Source organism: Elephas maximus, chromosome X (genome assembly GCF_024166365.1).
Source record: "Elephas maximus indicus isolate mEleMax1 chromosome X, mEleMax1 primary haplotype, whole genome shotgun sequence".
NCBI classification, from domain to species: domain Eukaryota; kingdom Metazoa; phylum Chordata; class Mammalia; order Proboscidea; family Elephantidae; genus Elephas; species Elephas maximus.
In genome coordinates, this window is record NC_064846.1 from 113,445,904 (window position 1) to 113,465,943 (window position 20,040).

General features: G+C 44.9%; 1 protein-coding gene across 1 annotated transcript in view; it reads right to left on the reverse strand.

Annotated features, from left to right (window-relative positions):
• GNL3L (G protein nucleolar 3 like) overlaps window positions 1-20,040 on the reverse strand; it is a 32,676-nt gene that overhangs the window by 10,637 nt on the left and 1,999 nt on the right. Inside the window, exons 2-14 of the mRNA XM_049872599.1 lie at window positions 19,405-19,470; window positions 13,879-13,919; window positions 12,464-12,562; window positions 11,603-11,719; window positions 9,973-10,056; window positions 9,668-9,803; window positions 8,578-8,681; window positions 6,662-6,806; window positions 4,400-4,487; window positions 3,675-3,849; window positions 3,442-3,584; window positions 3,036-3,172; window positions 1,108-1,235 (exon numbers count right to left, since the gene is read on the reverse strand). Of these exons, the coding sequence (XP_049728556.1) occupies window positions 1,108-1,235; window positions 3,036-3,172; window positions 3,442-3,584; window positions 3,675-3,849; window positions 4,400-4,487; window positions 6,662-6,806; window positions 8,578-8,681; window positions 9,668-9,803; window positions 9,973-10,056; window positions 11,603-11,719; window positions 12,464-12,562; window positions 13,879-13,919; window positions 19,405-19,423 (1,416 nt within the window). The 5' untranslated portion in view covers window positions 19,424-19,470. The remainder of the gene's footprint in view (window positions 1-1,107; window positions 1,236-3,035; window positions 3,173-3,441; window positions 3,585-3,674; window positions 3,850-4,399; window positions 4,488-6,661; window positions 6,807-8,577; window positions 8,682-9,667; window positions 9,804-9,972; window positions 10,057-11,602; window positions 11,720-12,463; window positions 12,563-13,878; window positions 13,920-19,404; window positions 19,471-20,040) is intronic.

Below are 20,040 nucleotides of genomic sequence, written 5' to 3' on the forward strand. Positions count from 1 at the left end.
CCTGGCCTGCAAGTATAGGTGGTGGTGGTGGTTGGCAGCTGCTGTTCAGTCAGCACCCGACTCATGGCGACCCTATGTACAACAGAACAATATGCTGCCCCATCCTGCATCAACCCCACAATTGGTTGTGGATTGAACCAAGTATAAATTTTTTAAAAAGCAGTTACCGCTGAGTCAATTCTGACACATGGCGACCCCATGTGTGTCACAGAGTAGAACTGTGCTCCACAGAGTTTTCAGTGGCCTGATTTTTTGGAAGTGAATCGCCTGGCATTTCTTCTGAAGCATCTCTGGGTGGACTCAAACCTCCAACTTTTCAGTTAGTAAGCAAATGTGTTAACCGTTTGCACCACCCAGATGCCCCAAGTATAGGTTAGGGGCCCTTACAGCCATACTTTCCCAACCTCCACCCTACCCTCATTCTGTGTGTTTCCCATCATAATGCAGATGTCTGTGCCTAAAACCCACTAAAATGTGAACTCCAGATGGGGGACCTGGCAGAAAAGGCTGAAAAAAAACCTTCAGGAGTCATATGATGCCATGCAGGTCTTGAATATCAGGTGTATCGATTTGCTCTTGTAGGTGCTGGGGAGCTATGAAAGCAGCTTAAGTAGGGCAGATGACATGGTCAGGTCAGGCCATTACAAACCATGGGGCATATGCATATGTCCAGGCGAGAGAGGGTTTGTAACTTAGAAGAGGGTTATGGGAATGGGAGGGATAAAAAAAAAAGCTGATAGCTTCTCAAGAGATTTAGGAGGGAGAAGCCATGGAACTTGGTGATGGATCCTGGATACTAGTTAGGGTGAAGGAGGAGTCAGGGATGCCCAGGTTTGCAACCTGGACAGCTGGGTGGCTAGATGGTAATAGTACCTGTTTTCTGAGCTGGAGTCAGAGCTGGGAAAGGTGCTTAACAGAGCATGCCTCTTTCTTGGACCTGTCATTGCTTGACAAAGAATGTCCCAAGGAGCCCACAGGAAGTGAGTGAAAAACCCACATCTCACCACCATCATAGGCAGACCTTGTGGGAGCCAGGCAAAAGGGAATTACCGCTTCCCACAGTCCTGGGTAGAGGAGAGGGTTGCCATGAAGAAAGGAGACAGGTACCTTATACACGGTGGTTTTATTTTCAACAGCATCTGCTATTTTCATCATCGAAGAATGGAGCCACTTGATCTCCATTTCGAGCGGGTCCGTGTCACCCAGCAGTTCATCAGATTCTCCAGTGGTCAAGCCTTTTAACACAACCAACACCACTGTCAGGGCCCTAGCTCCTACTTGCTGCCAGCCCCCTGGTCAGGCTTCAGTGGAATGGACATACGGACACTGCCCAGAGGACTAAGAAGGAGGGCTTTTTTGTTCCTATGGAGACCACATGACACAAAAGATTAAAAGCATGGGTTTTGCTTAGGGCAAACCAGGGTTCGCATTCCACTTGCCTCTGAGCCTAGGGTTCTTCATCTGGAAAATGTGAATGCCACAGCCCTATCACACAGGGCTACCATGAGACTCACGGCAAAGGATACTTACAAAGTACTGGACTGACATGGTACTCTCTCAATGGCAGCCAGTGGGATTCCCTCCTCAGAACTGGAACTCACTCCTCTTCCCTCTGGCCGCTTGCCGGGAGCTGTCCTCCACAGCAATCCACAGATGTGCTCTTGCCCTACGCGCATACTACCCTCATGCCTGCTTCTACAACTCTGCCCACTATCCCCTTCCCTGGGCCTTCTAATCTTGCCCTTAAAGAACCAGCATTAGGGCCAGCTCCTCTAAGAACCCCTGACCACTAACCTCTCCCCAACTTCTTAGACCTCAATCTTTTGCCAAAGTGCATTCTCCATGATGGAGTCACTCTTGCCCTCACATCTAGCCAGGGTCAAGCATCATCATAATCCCTCCCAAAGGCCCATTTGATAGAAGAGGAAATAAAAATTCAGAAAGAGGGCTAACTTGCCCAAAGCCAAATTGGGAATAAACTATGAAGCAGGCAAGTCGTCTTGTCCTCAATAAGCCCCTGAGAAGGAAAACTACTGGCCCTCGAAAGAAACAGAAAAACTAGAAGCCAGGCCAGCCAGGGCTTTTTCGACTACCCTAAGAAGGTCCACAGATGGCCCAGAGAGCACTGAGCACTTTTCTTCAATAGGTTAAAGAAGGAACCAAGAGCTACAGGCCAGGGCTACAGAGGGTAGTGTCTGGCAAAAGTTTCTGAAAAGAACATACTTCCTATATGAGTTTCTGGAAGTCACACCTCTGTACCCCAGCAAATAATCACCTTAATAACAGCTCACATTTACTGAGCATTTATTATATGTCAGGTGTGTTTCACATTTTAAATGAATCTTTGCAATCTTATCAGGTTCCATCTTTGTTTTACAGATGACATCACTGAGACATGGACAAGTTAACAGATGACATCACTCAGACATGGAGAAATTAAGTAACTTGTTCAGGATCACACAGCTAATAAGAAACAAAGATTGGATTTGAAGGCAGGCAGTCTATACTTTCAACCACTTAGCTACTCTGAACTTGAAAAACAACAGGGCAGGAGAACTGGTTTGAATGCACCTCTGCCAGCCACTATGTGCCTTCAAGCAAATATCACCTTTCTGTTACTTAGATTCTTCATCGGCCAATGGGGATGAGAATGAAAATCCAAGAACGGATATAAAATGCCTGTGGAAAAGCCTAAGGCAACATGAGAGAAAAGTTTTTTGAGGGAAGTGTCTCAGTCCATTCGACGTCCCAAGAAATGGGGAATGGAGCCTCCTATTTCCTGAACACCTCACTGTGTACCAGATACTTTGCTGATTTCTTTCATTATATACCAAAGCTCAAAGCCATCCCTCATGATCCAGATTAGAATTCTCCGCCTTGCAAGAGAAGTTTAGAGCTGATTAAACAACTTTCCCATTGCCAGAGTAGGGCAAGGGAAGGGGGGTGGTCAAATGTGAGATTTGCTGTCAGGCCTGTGAAGCTCCACTAGAGCAAGACAAAGTGCTGGGTAAGTTACTCCAACCATCCCCACTTACATTCCATGGTGTCTTCATTAGCCTGTTCAGTGTCCTCAATGTCAAAGACCTCTGTCATCTCCTTAACAATCTCAGCACTGAGATGGGTAGGCAAAGTGTGGATGGGTGGTGGTAAAGTATAGAAGCTGATCTTCCCACTGCATTGGGAGGTAGTGGAAAAAAAATTGATGGTGATGTCATTAAGAAAGTAAATGAACACTCAGACAGAGGATAAGTTCCCAAGCCAGAAAGGGTGAGGGACAATGAGGAAACCCAGAAAGTGGCCTCTGAAACACAAGCAGTTGAGCTGCTAGATAATCACTGGGCATAAACACCCAATCAGGGCATGACCTGCTGCTTTGGTTTCCCCTGCCCTGGGACCTAGGAAGTCAGCCTATTCCTTACCTTACCCAGCCCCCCTCCTTACCTCACCCAGTCAGACAGGATAGCTTTGGCTGCGTCTTCCTGACTGTATATGCCTCCCTTCTTCTTCTTTCCCAAACGGTGGGCCACTGCAGTCAGAAAGTGCTCGGTGGTCTGGAACTCAGAGATACCATAATAGCTGGAAATCTGGTTAAGGGACAAAATAGAGAAGTCATGAGGAAGAACGAAGGAGTGCCCCTGGAGTGGGGCAGGGCACTAGCAAGGGGTCCTGCATACCTCTTCCAGGTTGCAGTGTTGCAGGATGGTCTCCACTGGGGTCACAGGGTCTGTTAGCTTCTGTACCTGGATGCAGTTGCGCAGGATGGTGCCCACCTCCGAATTGGGTCCTGGGACAATGCCTGGGGCATCCAGCAGCCTGATGAACTTGTCCAGGTAGACCTCCTGCATGAACCTGGGATGGAGGAGAGAAGACAAAAGAGGAAGCAGGACAATTCATGAGCCCAGATGTATCTAGCATCCTGAAGGCCCCAGTCTCAGGTTGGGCCTAAGTTGGGGCAGGTAGCGAATACGGATAAAGAGTGAGGTAAGGGTGTCTTACAGATGGAGGGGGAAAGATAAAGGACTGGGGACTCTGAAGCCCTACAGACCTCAGACTGATTCAAATCTAGCAACACTGAGGACTGAGCTGCAAGACCCTGGACGATCTTATGACTCTCCAAGCCTCAAATGCTTCATCTAAGACATAGAGCTACTTATTAGTAGCCCAATCTTTCATGGGTTGTTAGCAGGATTTAAGGAGTTAATGGGGGAGGAACCCAGCTGGGTGTATGGCCCACACCTAGGGTGTGCCAGGTAAATGAGGGCTGTTACCAAGTCCCCATGCCTGCCGGAAGATGAGAGCTAAGTCCAAGCTGAGGAAAGGGACAGGGGCTGAAGGCACAGGAGTCAGGCGGAAGGTAAGGTCACGGAATTGTAGAGGGGGGAAGCAAGCAGGTGCTTACTTGGTGACTCCAGGAACAGCTCCCACACTGCACGCACGGCTGCGCTTTAGGCTATTAATCAGACTGCTCTTCCCAACATTGGGGAGACCTACAAAGCAGCAGCAGGTAGCTCAGGACCCTTCAGATAAGAGGCCCAGGCAGAGGAAGTGACCAGGCCACTGGGGAGCCAGTGACAGAAGTCTGGCCTTCTGCCTTCCCACCCCAACCCCTGGCCAAGTCCCTAGATGGCCTCTCTACACTTCTCCTCCATTTGTGAGCATGTTGGGTAGACATGTCCCTTTTTAGATGTGACACCCATCCCCTATCCATGACCAGCCTAAAGGTGCTCAACGGCAAAGTCTCTGTGATGTGGTCCAACAGAGGGCAGACATCAGGAAGTGCCTGTGGAACAGAAAACCTTCTGTACTGGTGCGCAATTTGTCTGGGGGTTGTGGGGTGGGTGCACACACCTCCAGATGCTGGTCTTTCTGTGTAGGTGTCTGCCTGTGATGTTTTTCTGTTTGTCTGAGTATCTGTGAGAACCTCTGGGCCTGTAACGTCTGTGTTTTCTCCATTACTGGGTCTCTCATTCTCACTGTACTAGAATTTATATCCGTGTACCACTCTCTCATGTGTCTCTGTGTACCCCGTGTATATCACTCTCTCAGCCACTTTCATTCTAAATATCACTTTTTTCCTTTTTCATCTTTCTCTCCCACTCAGTCTTTTTCTCTACCATATCCAACTCTGTGTGTCTCTGTGCGTATCTGTACCTAAGCACCTCTTTCTCTGCTGGTTTGTCACATTGTCTGTCATTCTGACCATTGTCCTTTCTCTTTGTGAGTCCCCCACCCCACCAATTCTGCCTCTTCATGTTGACTCCTCTTAATCTCTGTACATTTTCCTTCACTCTATGGGCTTATCTCTCTGTATGTCTCTCCATGTGTTTCACTGTGCCTTTTTCTCTCTCGCTAACCCTCCAAATACCTGTTTCTTTATATTTACATGCCTGTGTATTTGCCTCTGTGACTCTGGGTATGTGATTGTGTCTGAGGGCTGTAGTGTATTTGGGCATGTGTCCTGCTGTACCCAGTCTCTCTGTAACTATATTTGCTTTGGGAAGGAGAGTTGGGATAGGTGTGTGGGGGAAGGGCTTGGTTTGCACACATTGTGCCTCTGGTTCTGTCTACATCTGTCTCCAGGTGTGCCTCTTCTGGGTCTATACATGTCTCTGTATGTGTGTATCTGTATGTGCTTACAGATCAGTATGTATGTGTTCCTCTGTGCCTATATCTTTGTTCCTGTCTGTGGGAAACCCAGGTGGCACAGTGGTTAAGAGCTACAGCTGTTAACCAAAAGGCTGGCAGTTCGAATCCACCAGGTGATCCTTGGAAACCCTATGGGGCAGTTCCACACTGTCCTATAGGGTCGCTATGCATTGGAATCGGCTTGACAGCAATGGGTTTTTGTTGTTGTTTTTTTTTTTTTTTTTTTTGGTTTCTGTATGTCTCTCTCTCTCTGAATCTATCTCTGTGGGTATGTCTCTCTCTGGTTCTTGGGGTATGCGTGTCTGCCTCTCTACATACATGGGGTGTCTCAAAGTCCTTCCTACATGTCTCTGTGCATATGTTTGTGTCTCTGTCCTTTTTAGTGTTTCTTTCTAATCATATCTCCCTCTCTCTACATGCCTGTCATTTAAATGTGTTTCCTTTTTTCCACTGCCCAACAATCCCACCATTTGGCTTCCTAATTCTTTTTGTCTTCTTCTGTGTCTATCCAGGCATATCAGCATCTAGCTCTCCCTTGTCTTTCTCTCTTAGCTTCATTTCTCCCCCTGATGATCTGTCTCTGTCTCTCTCAATTTCCCTCCTCCTGTTCCCCTGTTCTGGTTTCTAGACAGGCCCACCTCTGCTTTGTCTTGCACAGGGCTGGGTCCTGTGCAAAAAAAGCCCCTTTTTCCTTCTCTAGGCCTCAGTGTTCTCATCTATAAAAGGGAGATGCTCACCCCTCCCTCCCACAGCTCTGGTAAGATAAAATGGTGCCAACTCCAAGCCCAGGACCATGCATTTAGTCCATGCTACTAACCATCAATAAAAAAAAACGTGACGGTAATTATTAGTATTCTTTCCCACTCATACCAACCCAAATTACAAATCACAAAACCCTTCCTGAACCAGATGCCTATTCCCCAAAAGGAAATACAAAGTTCCTAGGATTCTTTTCCCCAATTAAGTCCCTGTGTGAGGTGGGAGCCTGGGCCCCATGTCCACCCCCAGGCCTTACCCACAACCCCCACACGGATGTGGGTGCGCACTTCACCAAGGCGACAATAGTTCCCCAGAACCCTCATGAGGTTTTCAGCTCCAAAACAGGCCTTGCTTTTCAGCAGTGACTCAGAGGCCTGCTCCACTGGCACACTGCAACGGTTCTGGAAAATGAGGGGTATTACAGAAGAGGTATCAGGTGGGAGGTGTGGTCTGAGCCCAGATTTCCAAGTCCCTCCTGTACTCAGGAATTTTCAGACATTCCCTGTGGTCATCAAGATCCTCAGCCTAAAATGGAAAGCTTCTCAAAACAGGTCCTGAATAGCCTACAATTTCTCTGCTCCCCTTGGAGACCTACGAGGCCTGTTTTGCGACTGTTAACGTCTTGAGTCTTCTGTGTCTCTTGCCTCCCTTAAAAAAAAATGGGACCCTGGCCTCTAGACAGGCCAGGTTTGAGTTCTAGCTCTGCCTCTCATAGGACTATGCCCAATAAATCCTATTTCCCTTCTCTGGGCCTCAATACCCTCATCTGTACAATGGGATGTCCACCCGCCCTGCCTTTAGAGGGATGAGATGGTGCCTGGCCCACAGCCTACCTTCCCTTGATTCCTCACACAGGACAAGGCCATTACAGCCTGAATGTCTTTATTCCTGAGGCCACTTCCTTGCCCAGAATGCCCTTTCTCCTCTTCCTCTTCCCTCACTTACTCACCACAGTATTGTTTCTAATATCGCAGAATTGGAATTAACCTAAATATTCATCAATTAAGAAACATGTTAAAAAGTTGTATCCTTAAAACAGAATGCAAATGAAATACAGCTGTTAGAATAGGATACTTATAACACTTTTGGCATCAAAGACAAAAAATTATAAAGAGGTTTCATGTTTTACCCAGATTAGCAAAGATTAAAATGTTTAAGGATACCAAGTGTTATCAAGAGTGTAGGGAAATAGGCCATCTCACACATTCATCCACCCCACTGCTGGGAGGATAAACTGGTAAAGGCATTATGGAGGACAATTTGTATCTAATAAAATGTAAAATGCATAAAGCCAGCCATTCCATCTCTCAGTAACTAACCTACACAAATAATTGCCCATGTGCCAAGGGGACATATGCAAGTGTTTTTGTTGAGGCTCTGGTTATAACAATGAAATACTAGAAACTAATTTTATGCAGAATCAAAAAGTTGGATCTCTAAGAATAAAAAAGCAGGTGGTAGAACAACACTTATAACACCCTCAAACAGTATTTTCCATGGATATACATAAAAAGCACAGAAAAAAATTCTAGAAGGATATGTACCAAAATGACAATAGTGCTTACTGCTGGGTACAGATAGATAAAGAAGACTGGAATTAGGGGTACTGGTGAAAGGGTATTTAAGTTTTACCTATAATTGATTTTATTTTTCTCTACCCTTATTTTTTAATAAATTTTAGCGAAAAAAAAGTTTTTATTTAATAAATTAAGTTTTACACACAGTGCACCCAGTTTCTCTCCCCAGAAGCAACCAGTTTCTGTAATACTTTAACACTGTACGATGAAAACACATTTCTGTATTAATGATACAATTAGCAAGTAGTGTGATTTGTTTTTAAGAGAAAAAAGAATGGACATACATATGTAAAAAAGTTAACCTCTAGGGGTTTGGTTTAAGTCACGAGTGACTTTTCCTCTATCCTACTCACCTGTATTTTCCAAATTTTCTAGACAGTATGCACTACCCTTACAACTGAAAACGATATGTTTCCTAAAAAGGGTTAATGAAGAAGGAATGAAATGAAACTCATATTAAAAAGTCACCTAGTAGAGCTAAAAGCTCAAAGTTAAATTACCAAAGGGCTGGAGACCCTGGTCTAAGTCACAAACTCCCCAATCCTGGCCCCAGGCTATCCTGAAAGAGGCTGAATGCTCCTGTACACAGGCTTACCAGGTTTTTTATCTGATGCTGGGTACTGGCCTTGAAAGCCACAGTTGGCAGCTCATTCCGAAGGTAATCCAGCCACTTCTCCACAACCTCCTTGGGGACCAGGTCTGGGGAAAATAGGAACAGATGGGGCTGGTAAGGATGACATCACCTTGATGGCTCACTCCAAAGAAGCTTCCACCCATAACCAAGGTTAGGCACACCTTCTACCAATACCACAGATATTTCTCCTGGCCCTTTCGGCCCTTCTCCAGTCTCCAGGCTGGAGTTAGAAAGGACAGTTTGATCCACGGGATCAGCTGGCCCTCCCGAACGGGCCTCTGTTCCCTTTGGGAGAATGGGTAAACTAGCTGTTTGGTGTCAGGTGCCCTCCTTCCAAGCCAGTGTGCTCAGGATTTCGAAGGCCTACCAAAGATTGCCTTTCCCATCCCCTCTCAACGTCAAGAATAACTCTGACAAGAATAGTTATCATTTGTGAGATACTGACCATGTACCAAGCACTTGATCATTAATTATCAAAACAACCCTGTAAGGTTGGAACAATCACTACCTATTTTATAGCTAGAGAAACTGAAGCTCTCAAAGGTGACATGATTTGCCCAAGATGTTAGAGAAAACAGCGTGGCTGGGAAGAAACCCAGACCTGAGGAACTCTTGAGCCCATGTGATCTCCTTGTCCCTTTGCCTTACAGGCTGCAGGGTTAGTCATACCCCTTGCTGCCCCCACCTCCACCCTGCTCCCAAACACCAGTCTTTGGGCTCCAACTTGGGAGAGAGGAGATTTCAGAGTTGTCCAGTCACAGATAAGGCTCAAAATGGCAGAACAGGGGACTTGAAGGCAGACAGGCTTGGACTCCACTCCAAACTTCTGTTAGTGTGTGCGTGCGTGTGCGTGTGCGTGCGTGCATGTGTCTCTTTAGAGAAGTGACTTCACCTTTCAGATTCCCGGCTTTGAAAACCAGAACAAGAATTCCTACCTTGCATGACTGTTAAGAATACCACTGAGTTGCTGGTCTTAGTATCTGGTCCCAAGCCACTCTTTCAAGAAAGTTCAGACTCTTCCCTGCCTTACCCAATCCTGCTTAACACCCACCAATTTTGTTCAAGACCAAGACTAGCTTCTTGCTGCCTTTTGCCTGCAGGACAGCCTCCTCCATTTGGAAGCAGCGGCAGCCCAATGGGTCTCTGGCATCCAGGACTTCCAGAATCACATCAGAGTATTCCACCACCTACAGCACAGAGAACAAGGGAGATGGAAGCAGGGAGAGGATTGAGTAGCAGTCATGCAGGCCCATGAAAGTAAAGGTCCCCATCTCAGTCAGGAAAAACAGAAATGGAGAGAAGATGCAACTGGATTGGTGGCATCCTTAAAGGAGCTTAAGAAATGGGTCTCCATACCTTATGGAACTCTTTATAATAAGCCTTCCTTGTGGCTTCATCATCCAGCTGAGGAAACGTATTTAATTCCTGTAAAACTTCCTCCTAAAGGAGAAAATGAAAGTAGTCCAGGGGACAAAACAGGGAGAGCCATGGCTTCAGAAATCGTGGGAAGCAGGGGAAGCCATGTGAGTCTCAGCCAACCCGAAAGTAGCTTTGACTAATCAACAAAGCTGGGAACTGGAAGAATGGAAGACCCACACATGGTGCATTTGCGTGCCTAAGTGGATGTGTGTGCTCGAGCAGAGAACAGCTACCAGAAGCCTGTGTGTATGCATGAATGTGTAAGTGTGGTGCAATGAATTACTTAATATGGCCCTTCTAGCCACAGTCTTTGTGACTCACACACAATGATGTGAATGGGATTATGCAAATAAGTAAGGTATACGGAACCTGTGATGGCTGGAGTTGTGTGTCAACTTGGCTAGGTGATGACTCCCAATACTGTGTGGTTGTCCCCCATTTTATATGCTGTGGATCCTGACCTCTACATGTTGTCGAGGCAGGATTGGTATAGGGTGTGTCTTGGATTGACGCCATGCAGGAAGGTGTAACTCAAGTCCCACTCTTACTAAAGTTACACCCTTCCCTGGGGTGTGGGCCTGTATCTAAGATATATGTGTGTGTTCTGATGAGGCTCTCTCTCTCTGCATCTGGATCCTGTGTCTGGTTCTTGATCAACTGATCTCCAGTTCTTGGAACTCAAGCCAGAGGCCTGCTGTCTGACCTGCAGATTCTGGGATTTGCCTGCCTTCACAGCCCCTTGGGCCGGCGGTCTGTCGTGTGACCTGATTCGCCAGCTTCTGCAGCCTTGTGAGCCAGCAGCCTGTGGTATGAACTGTCTGTTTGGGTTCATCAGCCCCTGCAGCCACGTGGGCCAGGAGAAGCCTATGCCTGACCCACAAATTTGGGACCCGCCAGCCTCCACAACAGCATAAGCCATTTCCTTTATACGGTCTGTGAGTTCTGTGAGACATTGCAGCAAGTTAGGGAACCTAAAGACTGGAGGGAGAGTACTGAGGGGAGGGGAGTAGTTGATGTTGGAGATGATGGAGTGGTACAGCAGCTTTGCAAAGTTGGACATTTGGGACATCTTTAACCTATGCCTCATAGGAACCTATGTGCTGACCCTTATAAAAGAAACTATTCATTTAATAAGGGAGGAATGTGAGAGGGAGGTGTGAAAAAAACAATCTATAGGGGACAGGGAAACAGGGAGGTAAAATGTATACTATGTCAAAAAGGGAGTATGATTTGGAAAGTGAGTATTCTGTATGTGAGATAAGAATAAATGACAAAGAGATAACGAGAAGCCCTAGATGGAAGATGACATTCCCCTCACATATGCCCCCTTCTCAGTCTCTCAATTCTTCCCTCATACTCACACCATATCTCCCCCCACCCCTCCACCCTTTATCTTCCTCTCATCCTTCCTCCCTCTGTCCCTAACACTGTCTTCCATTCTCTCTGCACTGATTCCCCCACATCCCCTCCAACAATTTCACATTCTCTCTTTTCTTTTCACTGAAAAATGGCAAGAGTTCCTCTGAGCAAACCCAGGCCTACCCAGGGATAAAGGCTTCTCTCATACCTTGCGCTCAAACTCCCCCTGGCGTCTTAGGACATCCTGACAGTAGCTCTCGATGGTCCTGCGCCTGTGTCTTTCTTGCTCCCGGGCAGCCTGCTGCTTCTCTCTCATCTCCTCCACCTAACAAGTGAACATACATTGGGACCAAGAGTAACAGGGAAGGGGTGACACAGAAGAAAAAAATGCGACATGGCAGAGGTGGGAGGAACAGGGATACAGGGAGAGAGAGCATATGACAGCAGGATTGAGAGAAACAGAGGATTTGAGAGATAGAAACAATAACAGAGGGATGAAAGAAGAGAAAAAGTGGCAGAGAAAAATAAAAAGATGTGTGTGAGACTGTGAGAGAATACATTCTAGGCAGAGGAAATCACTTAAGACCAGTGGTGGAAAGAGAACAAGGACATAGGATACTCCATCATTTTAAGGACCAAGAAAAGGAAAGAGCAGCAAAAGAGACTGAAAAAAACTGGTCAAAGAGGAAGAACATACCCAGGAGAGTGAGATGACAGGAAAGTCAAAGTAAGAATGTTTCAAGGAAAGCATGATCTCGTATTGTGAGAATCTGGGTAAGATGTGAGAGGAAAACTATTCATGGGTATGATGTCAGGGAATACACTGATGATGCTGGCAAGAGCAGTTTCAGTGCAGCAGTGGGAGCATAAGCCAGACAGCAATGGACGTGGAGGTGAGAAGTAGGCGAACAGACACCAAATCAAGTATAAAGGTGACTTTCCTCTCTTCCTCCTTGCACAACCAGCCTCAACAACCCTAACAACCCTGGCCTCTTCCCTTCTAGTCAACACTTCTGCAGAGCTGGCATTCAAGCCAGGTCCTCTCTCTCCCCCAAGGTAAAGGGCTTACCCTCTTGTGCTTTAATTCAGCCTCCCGGTTGGCGTGAACATTGGAGTGAACAAGCTGGGATATTGTGCAGGCTGTTTTCTTCCCATTCTGCTTTGCAGGCTACTCACCGCACAAGAGAAAAAAAAAAAGTAGAGCTAATGAATCCATGGAAACCACTCCCAACCCCTCAGAGGTTAAAGCTGCTCAGAGAAGTGTGACTGTAGGGAAAAACAGAAAGGAGAGGAATAGGCAAAAACAAGGGCTCTGTTCCCTGAGATGCGTCCATCTGGCTGGGGAGAGACCTTCCATCTCCTAGCCAGGCAGGGACTGACTGAAGAACTTCACAACAGTGGGGCAGGGAGGAGAGGGAGGCAGCTGGGAAGGTTTCCCAAGTAAAGGCTGAGGGAAAAGCTTTCTAGCCAAGTTGTTCTCAAAGTGTGGTCCTTAGGCCAGCAGCAGCAACACCTGGAAACTTGTTAGAAATACAAGCTCTCAGATACCACAACAGATCCCCTGAATCAGAAACTCAGGGGTGGAACTCTAAACTCTGTGTTTTAACCAGCCCTCCAGGTAATCCTGGAGGGCTAATTAAGTTTGGAAACCCTGGTGACGTAGTGGTTAAGAGCTACATCTGCTAACTAAAAGATCAGTAGTTTGAATCCACTAGGTGCTCCTTGGAAACTATGGGCCAGTTCTACTCTGTCCTATATGAGTTGGAATTGACTCGACAGCATGGGTTTGGTTTTGGTTTTAGTTAAAGTTTGAGAACTACCATTCTAGTCCAATTCTTACTTGCCCACACCTTTCCCAGTAAGAAAAGGAGATCCAGGAGTTGGGGCCAAAGCTCATGTTTTGGCCTCCCTCCTTTCCATGAGAAATAGGGACTTGGGAATCAGGCAGATTCAAGTCCCAGCTGTGTTATCTAGAAGCTAGACATTTTCTCCCTCTGAGGCTCAGTTTCTTCATCTAAAATATGTTGTTGTTAGCTGCCGTCAAGTGGATTCTGACTCATGGTGACCCAAGGTGTGCAGAGCAGAACTGTGCTCTATAGGGTTTCCAAGGCTGTGACCTTTCAGAACCAAATCGCCAGGCCTGTCTTCCTAGGCACCTCTGGGTGGGTTCAAACTGCCAACTTTCAGCTAGTAGTCTAGTGCTTAACATTTGCTTCACTCAGGAAATCCAGTCTAAAAGATGGGATAATAATAATCCCTACTGATGTAAAACAAGCAAAAAGCAACATATGGCTCATGGTAGGAAATAAATAAATGGTGCTGTAGCCACTCAGACCAGAGAGAAAGTCAGATCCTCTGATTCCAATGCAGTGCTCTGTCTAGTCATCCAACTTCTACTTGTTTTTGTAGGCCTCTCCCAGGGCAGGCAATCTATTACTGACCTTACCCCCAACAATGGGCACACCTTACCTGAGGTCAACTTACCTTTGTACAGCCTCTGGAACCTTTACCTGGCTTTTTATTTTCTACAAAAAAGGAGAAAAACAAGCCATCACCAACCTACCCAATATCTGATGACAACTTAATCAAGACTACACTAGAAGTCTAAAGAAGCCTCAGACCCTGTGTCTGTCTAGGCCCAGTACAAGACAGAGTTGCAGATGGCAATGAGAGCATCCAGGGAGGTACTGGATACAATATTTGGAGCATTATTTCAATGTAAACTCAAATTCTTAAGGAAATTATGTAAAGGGAGCTACATGAATGTGCACTTCTGACTCCTCTCTCTCCCCCAACTTCCTGCTGGGGCAACTCAACAATTTTGGTACCAGACTGAGATATGGAAGCTGGCAGCATGGGAAAAAAATCTGAGGAATCCCATCCAGCTAAGTAGAGGAAGACGCCCTCAGCACATGGGGCCAGAACTACCCCTTCCTGCTGACCCTGTTCATATTACTGCCTCCAAAGGGACTTGCCCCACTCAGCTAACCTACTGCCTCCCTTGGCTACAAGGAGGAGAGAGCTGCAATTCTGCCAATCATGCCTTAAGAAAGCCCAAGGACTCAAGAGGCCTTTCCCCCTTCAATGAGAAGTCCTATCTGTCATCCCCTTCACAGTTGACCTCTTGGGGAAGAACTGCTTTCCTTAATTCTCACCACCTACAAGGGGGCTAAACGAATTCTTGTGGAGGGGGTCCAAAAACAAGGTCCACTATCACTTCAGGTGGTTCCCACTGAAGCAGAGCTAATGTAGGAAAAAAAGAATTTAAAAACTACTGCAAACTCTTAAGCAGATTCAAGAAGATACTTCAAAGGAACCTCATGAGGAAAAAAAATTACTCCCGAAACTTGACATTCAATAAATAAAAATTCAATAGATGTAATCTAGTGAAAAACACTAGCAAATTAATAAACTAGAAGATCAAGAGAGGAACTCACTTAAAACCAAACAAAAACCCAAAGAAGTGAAAATCTAGAATAAAAAGTAGAGAATGGACCCAGGAGAGCTAATATCTAAATAACAGGAGTTCCTGGAAAAGGTATAGAGAAGCAATGGTTTTTTAAGTAATAGATGAAAGTTTCTTAAATTGAAGATAGGCTGAGGCTTCAGATTAGAAAGGTTCATGAAGCATAAAGATTAACAACAAAAAAAGACATACCCTGGGCATACCCTGATGAAATTTCTGAACTACAAGGATAAAGTGAAAAAACTTACGAACTTCCAAACAAAAGGAGTTACCAACAAAGGAGAGAGAACCAGACAGCCTTCTCAAATTTAAACACTTAAGACAGAAGAATAACCAATACTAAGTTCTGAGAAAAGGGACTGTGTTCCAAGCTAAAATTCCTGTAAGTGACCAATAGATCACTCTTATGGAAGGTAAAAGAAAGGCATTTTCAGATTACCACCTGTGCTCCCTTTCTGGTAAAACTATTCAAGGAAGTATACCCGCAAAAATGAAATTAAATCAGGATAAAGATCTCAAGCTTAGGGAAAAAATATTGATGAGCAGGAAATCTATGAATACTTATCATCAAATCTAAAAAAAATGCTGATAATGTGGCTAAGTAGTGTAATACATATTAAGAAAGAATTCCCAGAATTCAGAAACCATATCATAAGGAAATTGCTCAGAACTAAAATGCCAAATTATTTAAACAAAATCCAGGAATCAAGCAATGGGGTTCGTTGGAAAAGCAAAAGCATGAAAGCATGCTAAAGGTCTCACTTCGGGAAGTAAGAAAAAATACTTGCTGTTTAACTTTGGTAAAGCGATAGAGAAATATAGTCTTAAATATGTTTGATAGAAATATAAATGCAACTACCAACATAACTTTAATTACTGGGGAAGGATTTTCTTTAAGTGTCACTTTAGCAAAAAATAAGTCAGAGGAAACAAAATAAACAATAAATATGAAATAAAACCCAAATAAGATAGTAGAAATTAGACTAAACATATGTTCCCATAATAGAAGTGAATGGGTCGAATTTCCCTTAAAAGAACAGGCCCCAAGTCTTCCCTCTTTTTCCAGTATCAATGTTACCATGACAGGTCTGGTCATTGTACTCAACACCTTCCATCTGCCTAACATCCCTGGAAACTGAAGGCCTGCCCTGGATACAGCCACACAATGAAAGAAAACACATCACTTAGGGAAAAAGCATCTGTTTCAGAAGAAGAGAAGGGGAAAGGGGACAAGGGAAGAGGGGAGGGTCCAGTCATCATTCACAGCACTGCAGCACACAGGGGCCTCTCTGCTAACCTGTTTTACAACAGCTTCAGAGAAAAAACAGCTATCATTTTGTAGTAGCCAGCCACGCCTAGGTTCTTATTCTGGCCTAATAACCACCTGGCTATATGAATGTGAAGAATTTTTTAAATCTCTCTGAGCCTCAATGTCTGCGTTCACCAACAGCATCCAGGCCTAAAATCACCAACCCTTTAACGTCAACACTCAAAGGCAGATTTCTCCATCAATCCAACATCTCTCACACCCTCACCCCCATATGTCCCTGTACATCCATCCTTGCACTGACTCTACACCCGCATCCTTCCTCTGCCCCTGCAACACACTTCCCACTGTCCCCTCTGATAACTCCCACTTGGATGATGAGCACTCTAATTCTTCAACCTCGCCTTTGGACAATTATCCAAGCTCCTGCCTTAATTGAGGGTTGGCTCTCCCCTAAGGACACTGTAGACCTCTCAAAGGGTAGCTGTTATTTTCTCTAGCACAGGAATATCTCGGGGCTAGTAGGTAGGGGAGATAGTCTCCAGACACCATGGCTAAACTTAGACCATTTCTCCCTCTTGTTATAAAAGGAAAAATAGAGGGAAAAAAACCCTGCTCTTTCTGAGGCTCCCACCATGCTGCTATGCCTCCATCATCTATGACTTTTCCTCATTTAACCAAATGATTCACCTGAAGTCATTGTTTTACTTTCCACCCAACTGCTGTCATCATCAACCTGGCTAACTCTGGTGATCACTGGACAGCCCTTCCAACACCCTTGTTTCCCATTTCCTCACGTCCAGGGATCTGTATCTCAGCCGCCCACCCACCCACTCCTGCGGTTCCACCTATGGTCATCACCTATAACCACCTGGACCTCCAAAAGCAGTCTTAGACACCTCTCTCTCCTATTTTCAAGTTAATTTGATCAACCTCCTAGAGACTTCCAATATTTGGTTCCTTGTTCAACAGCCACCCCCTCTTCCCTCCCTATCCAGCTTATACTCTACAATCTATCATTACAATCACATTCTTGCACATGGCCACAACTCCCTTGCCCTCCATTTCCCTACTAGGGTAACGTTACCAGTTTCCCAACCAGTAAATGCTTCCACAGCAGGGGTGCCAAGAATTGATTATATATGGGTGGTACCAATTACTAATGGTCATGAGCTTTTTAAGCGGTACAACTTCCTTCCCCTTTTAATAATCACTCAAAAATGTACAATTAAAATTATTTGTAGGGCTCCCTCTGTAACCTTCTCAGAGACTTAATCATTATAATTGCCAGTATTGCCCAGGAATCAGAGGCATGGGTAGCTGCAGCACACGGCCCCTCCCTTTGATCTTCTCAGGAATCATCCCAGTTAGTCTGATCATTAATTTATTTGCAATTTACCAGATAGTCTTTGTTTTATGTGCACGTGTCAAGTTTTTTAATTTAATTTGCTCTTCATTTTCACCATTTTCCCCACTAAGGTAGATGTGTATGATTAATTGTTCTTTATTTTTAATAGGTAATACATTCACATGATTTAAAAATCAGAACTATAATAAGGTATATTTTGAGAGGTCTCACTCCCACAATTCTCCCTATCCATCACATTTCCCTCACAAGAAAGTTCTTTATTAGTTTATCATACATCTTTCTCTAGGCTGTAAGCATCACGGTGGGAGAAGGAAATTGAGTCTGCACTACTAACTGCAACATTCTAGTACCTTCCTGGCACACAGTAAGTACTAAATAGTTATGCCAGGTCATGCTGGGCCCTTGGGACACAAAGATGAATCCAATATGGGTAAGAAGTTAACAGTGCAGTGGAGGAAATAGACCCAGATTATACCAGGTCAACAAGCCCCAGTTCCTGCGGGTGCCCAGATGAGTGGAAACCAAGGGGGAGGTTAACAGGGATTCCCAGAGGAAGTGGTGTGTAAGTTGAAATCTGAAAAATAAGCAAGAGTTATCCAGTTGAAGAATGAGGGAGAGGGGAGGGAAAGAGATCTGAACACAGAAGAACAGAATATATCCACATTGTCTGTTTTATGGTTAAGAAAAATCCAAAGCTCAAGAAAGGTCAGGCAGAACATAGAACTACCATCTGACCCTGTAATCCCCCTCCTAGGTATATACCCAGAGGACATGAAAGTAGGAATGCAAATAGAAACCTATACACCAATATTCATTGCAGCACTTTTCACAATAGCCAAAAGGAGTAAACAATTGAAATTTCCATCAACAGATGAATGGGTAAACAAAAGGTGGTATACACATACAATGGAATACCACTCAGCCATAAACAGAAATAAAGTCCTGATGCCTGCCAAAAGGTGGATCAACCTTGAAAACATCATGCTGAAATAAGTCAGTCACAAAAGGACCTCAATTATATGAAATAAGTAAAATATACAGAAACCAAAAGATTAATGATTACCAGGGGTGGGAGGGAGGGGAAAGTGGGAGTTTGGGCTTAGGGGGCATTGAGTTTCTGTTAATGGTGGTAGAATAATTTGAAAAAGGATAGCAAAAATGGTTGTACAACTTGCATAATCAATGTCACTGAATTATACATGTAGAAATTGTTTAACTGGGGTATATTTTGCTGTGTATATTTCCACCACGATTACAAGAGAGAGAGAAAAGGCAGTAATTTGATAGCAGACAGTGTATGCGTCCTCCGAGGGGCTAAATTCCGAAGACAAAAGAGACTGCATTTTTTAAAGCCAATACTTATAAAGTACTTATTATGTGGCTGGCACTGTTATAAGTATTTTACCTATTTTAATTCACTAAATCCTCACAACAAGGCTGAAGTAGATGCTATTATCACCCTCCATTTTGTAGGTAAGGAAACGGAAGTTAAGTAGCTTGCCCAAGGCCACACAGCAAGTAAATAGGAAAGCTGGGGTTTAAACCTAGTCTGGCTCCAGAGTCCATTCTCTTAACTACTGGAGTGTACACTTCTTTACAAGTACAATTTATAAAGAAAAATGTTTGGGCACGTTAGGGTTACAGGCAATATGATATGGTATTTACACTGCTATTCACATCGGACCGAGTCACTTAACCTTGCTGACCCTCAGTTTCTTCACCTGTAAAATAGAAACGGGGAATAAGGGTAACATTACTTTATAAGGAAGTCAGGAAGACATTAATGATACCATAGGTAAAAGACCCAGACTGACTGATCCCGTACACACAGGGCAATTAAAAACAGTTGCTGGGAAACAAATATTCATTAAAGCTCAGGATTGTGAGGGGGTGGTAAAGGAAACTCACTGTGCCTAAGTTTCATCATGATGATCAACTTAAAGGCTGGTAGGTTCGAATCTGCTGGCTTCCTTCCTGTGAGGACAGGGGAAGAACAAATTTGAAGACAGCTGAGAATCACAATGCCACAAGGCTTTGTGCATTCTGAGACCCCTAGAGGCAAAATAAAATGTTAAAGAACATGATAAGGAATCCCTTAACAATTATGGAAACTGGGAGGAAGGGCTACACTGGAGCCAGGAAGGCCTTATCACAATACCCAACAGGAGGGGTAGGTCTGAGCCTCTTCCGGGATGGAGTTAGTACCTCAATGCATTGGACGGGGTCCTTGGTCCTTAATCCTCCACACTGTAGTGTTATATCCCAGGTAAGGAAGGAACTAGCACTAAGCTTCTCTACACTGAGGGGAGGGAAGTATTTTTTTTCATAAAGGTGATAATAGTGCCTCCAAAGGATCCCTGGGTGGCCAAAAGGTCGGTGATTCAAATCCACTCAGAGGTGCCTCGGAAAACAGGCCTAGAGATCTGCTTCCAAAAGGTCACAACCTTGAAAACCCTATGGAGCAGTTCTACTCTGCATACATGGGGTCGCCATGAGTCAGAATCGACTTGATGGCAACAACCTAAGGGTTGGTGGTTTGCACAC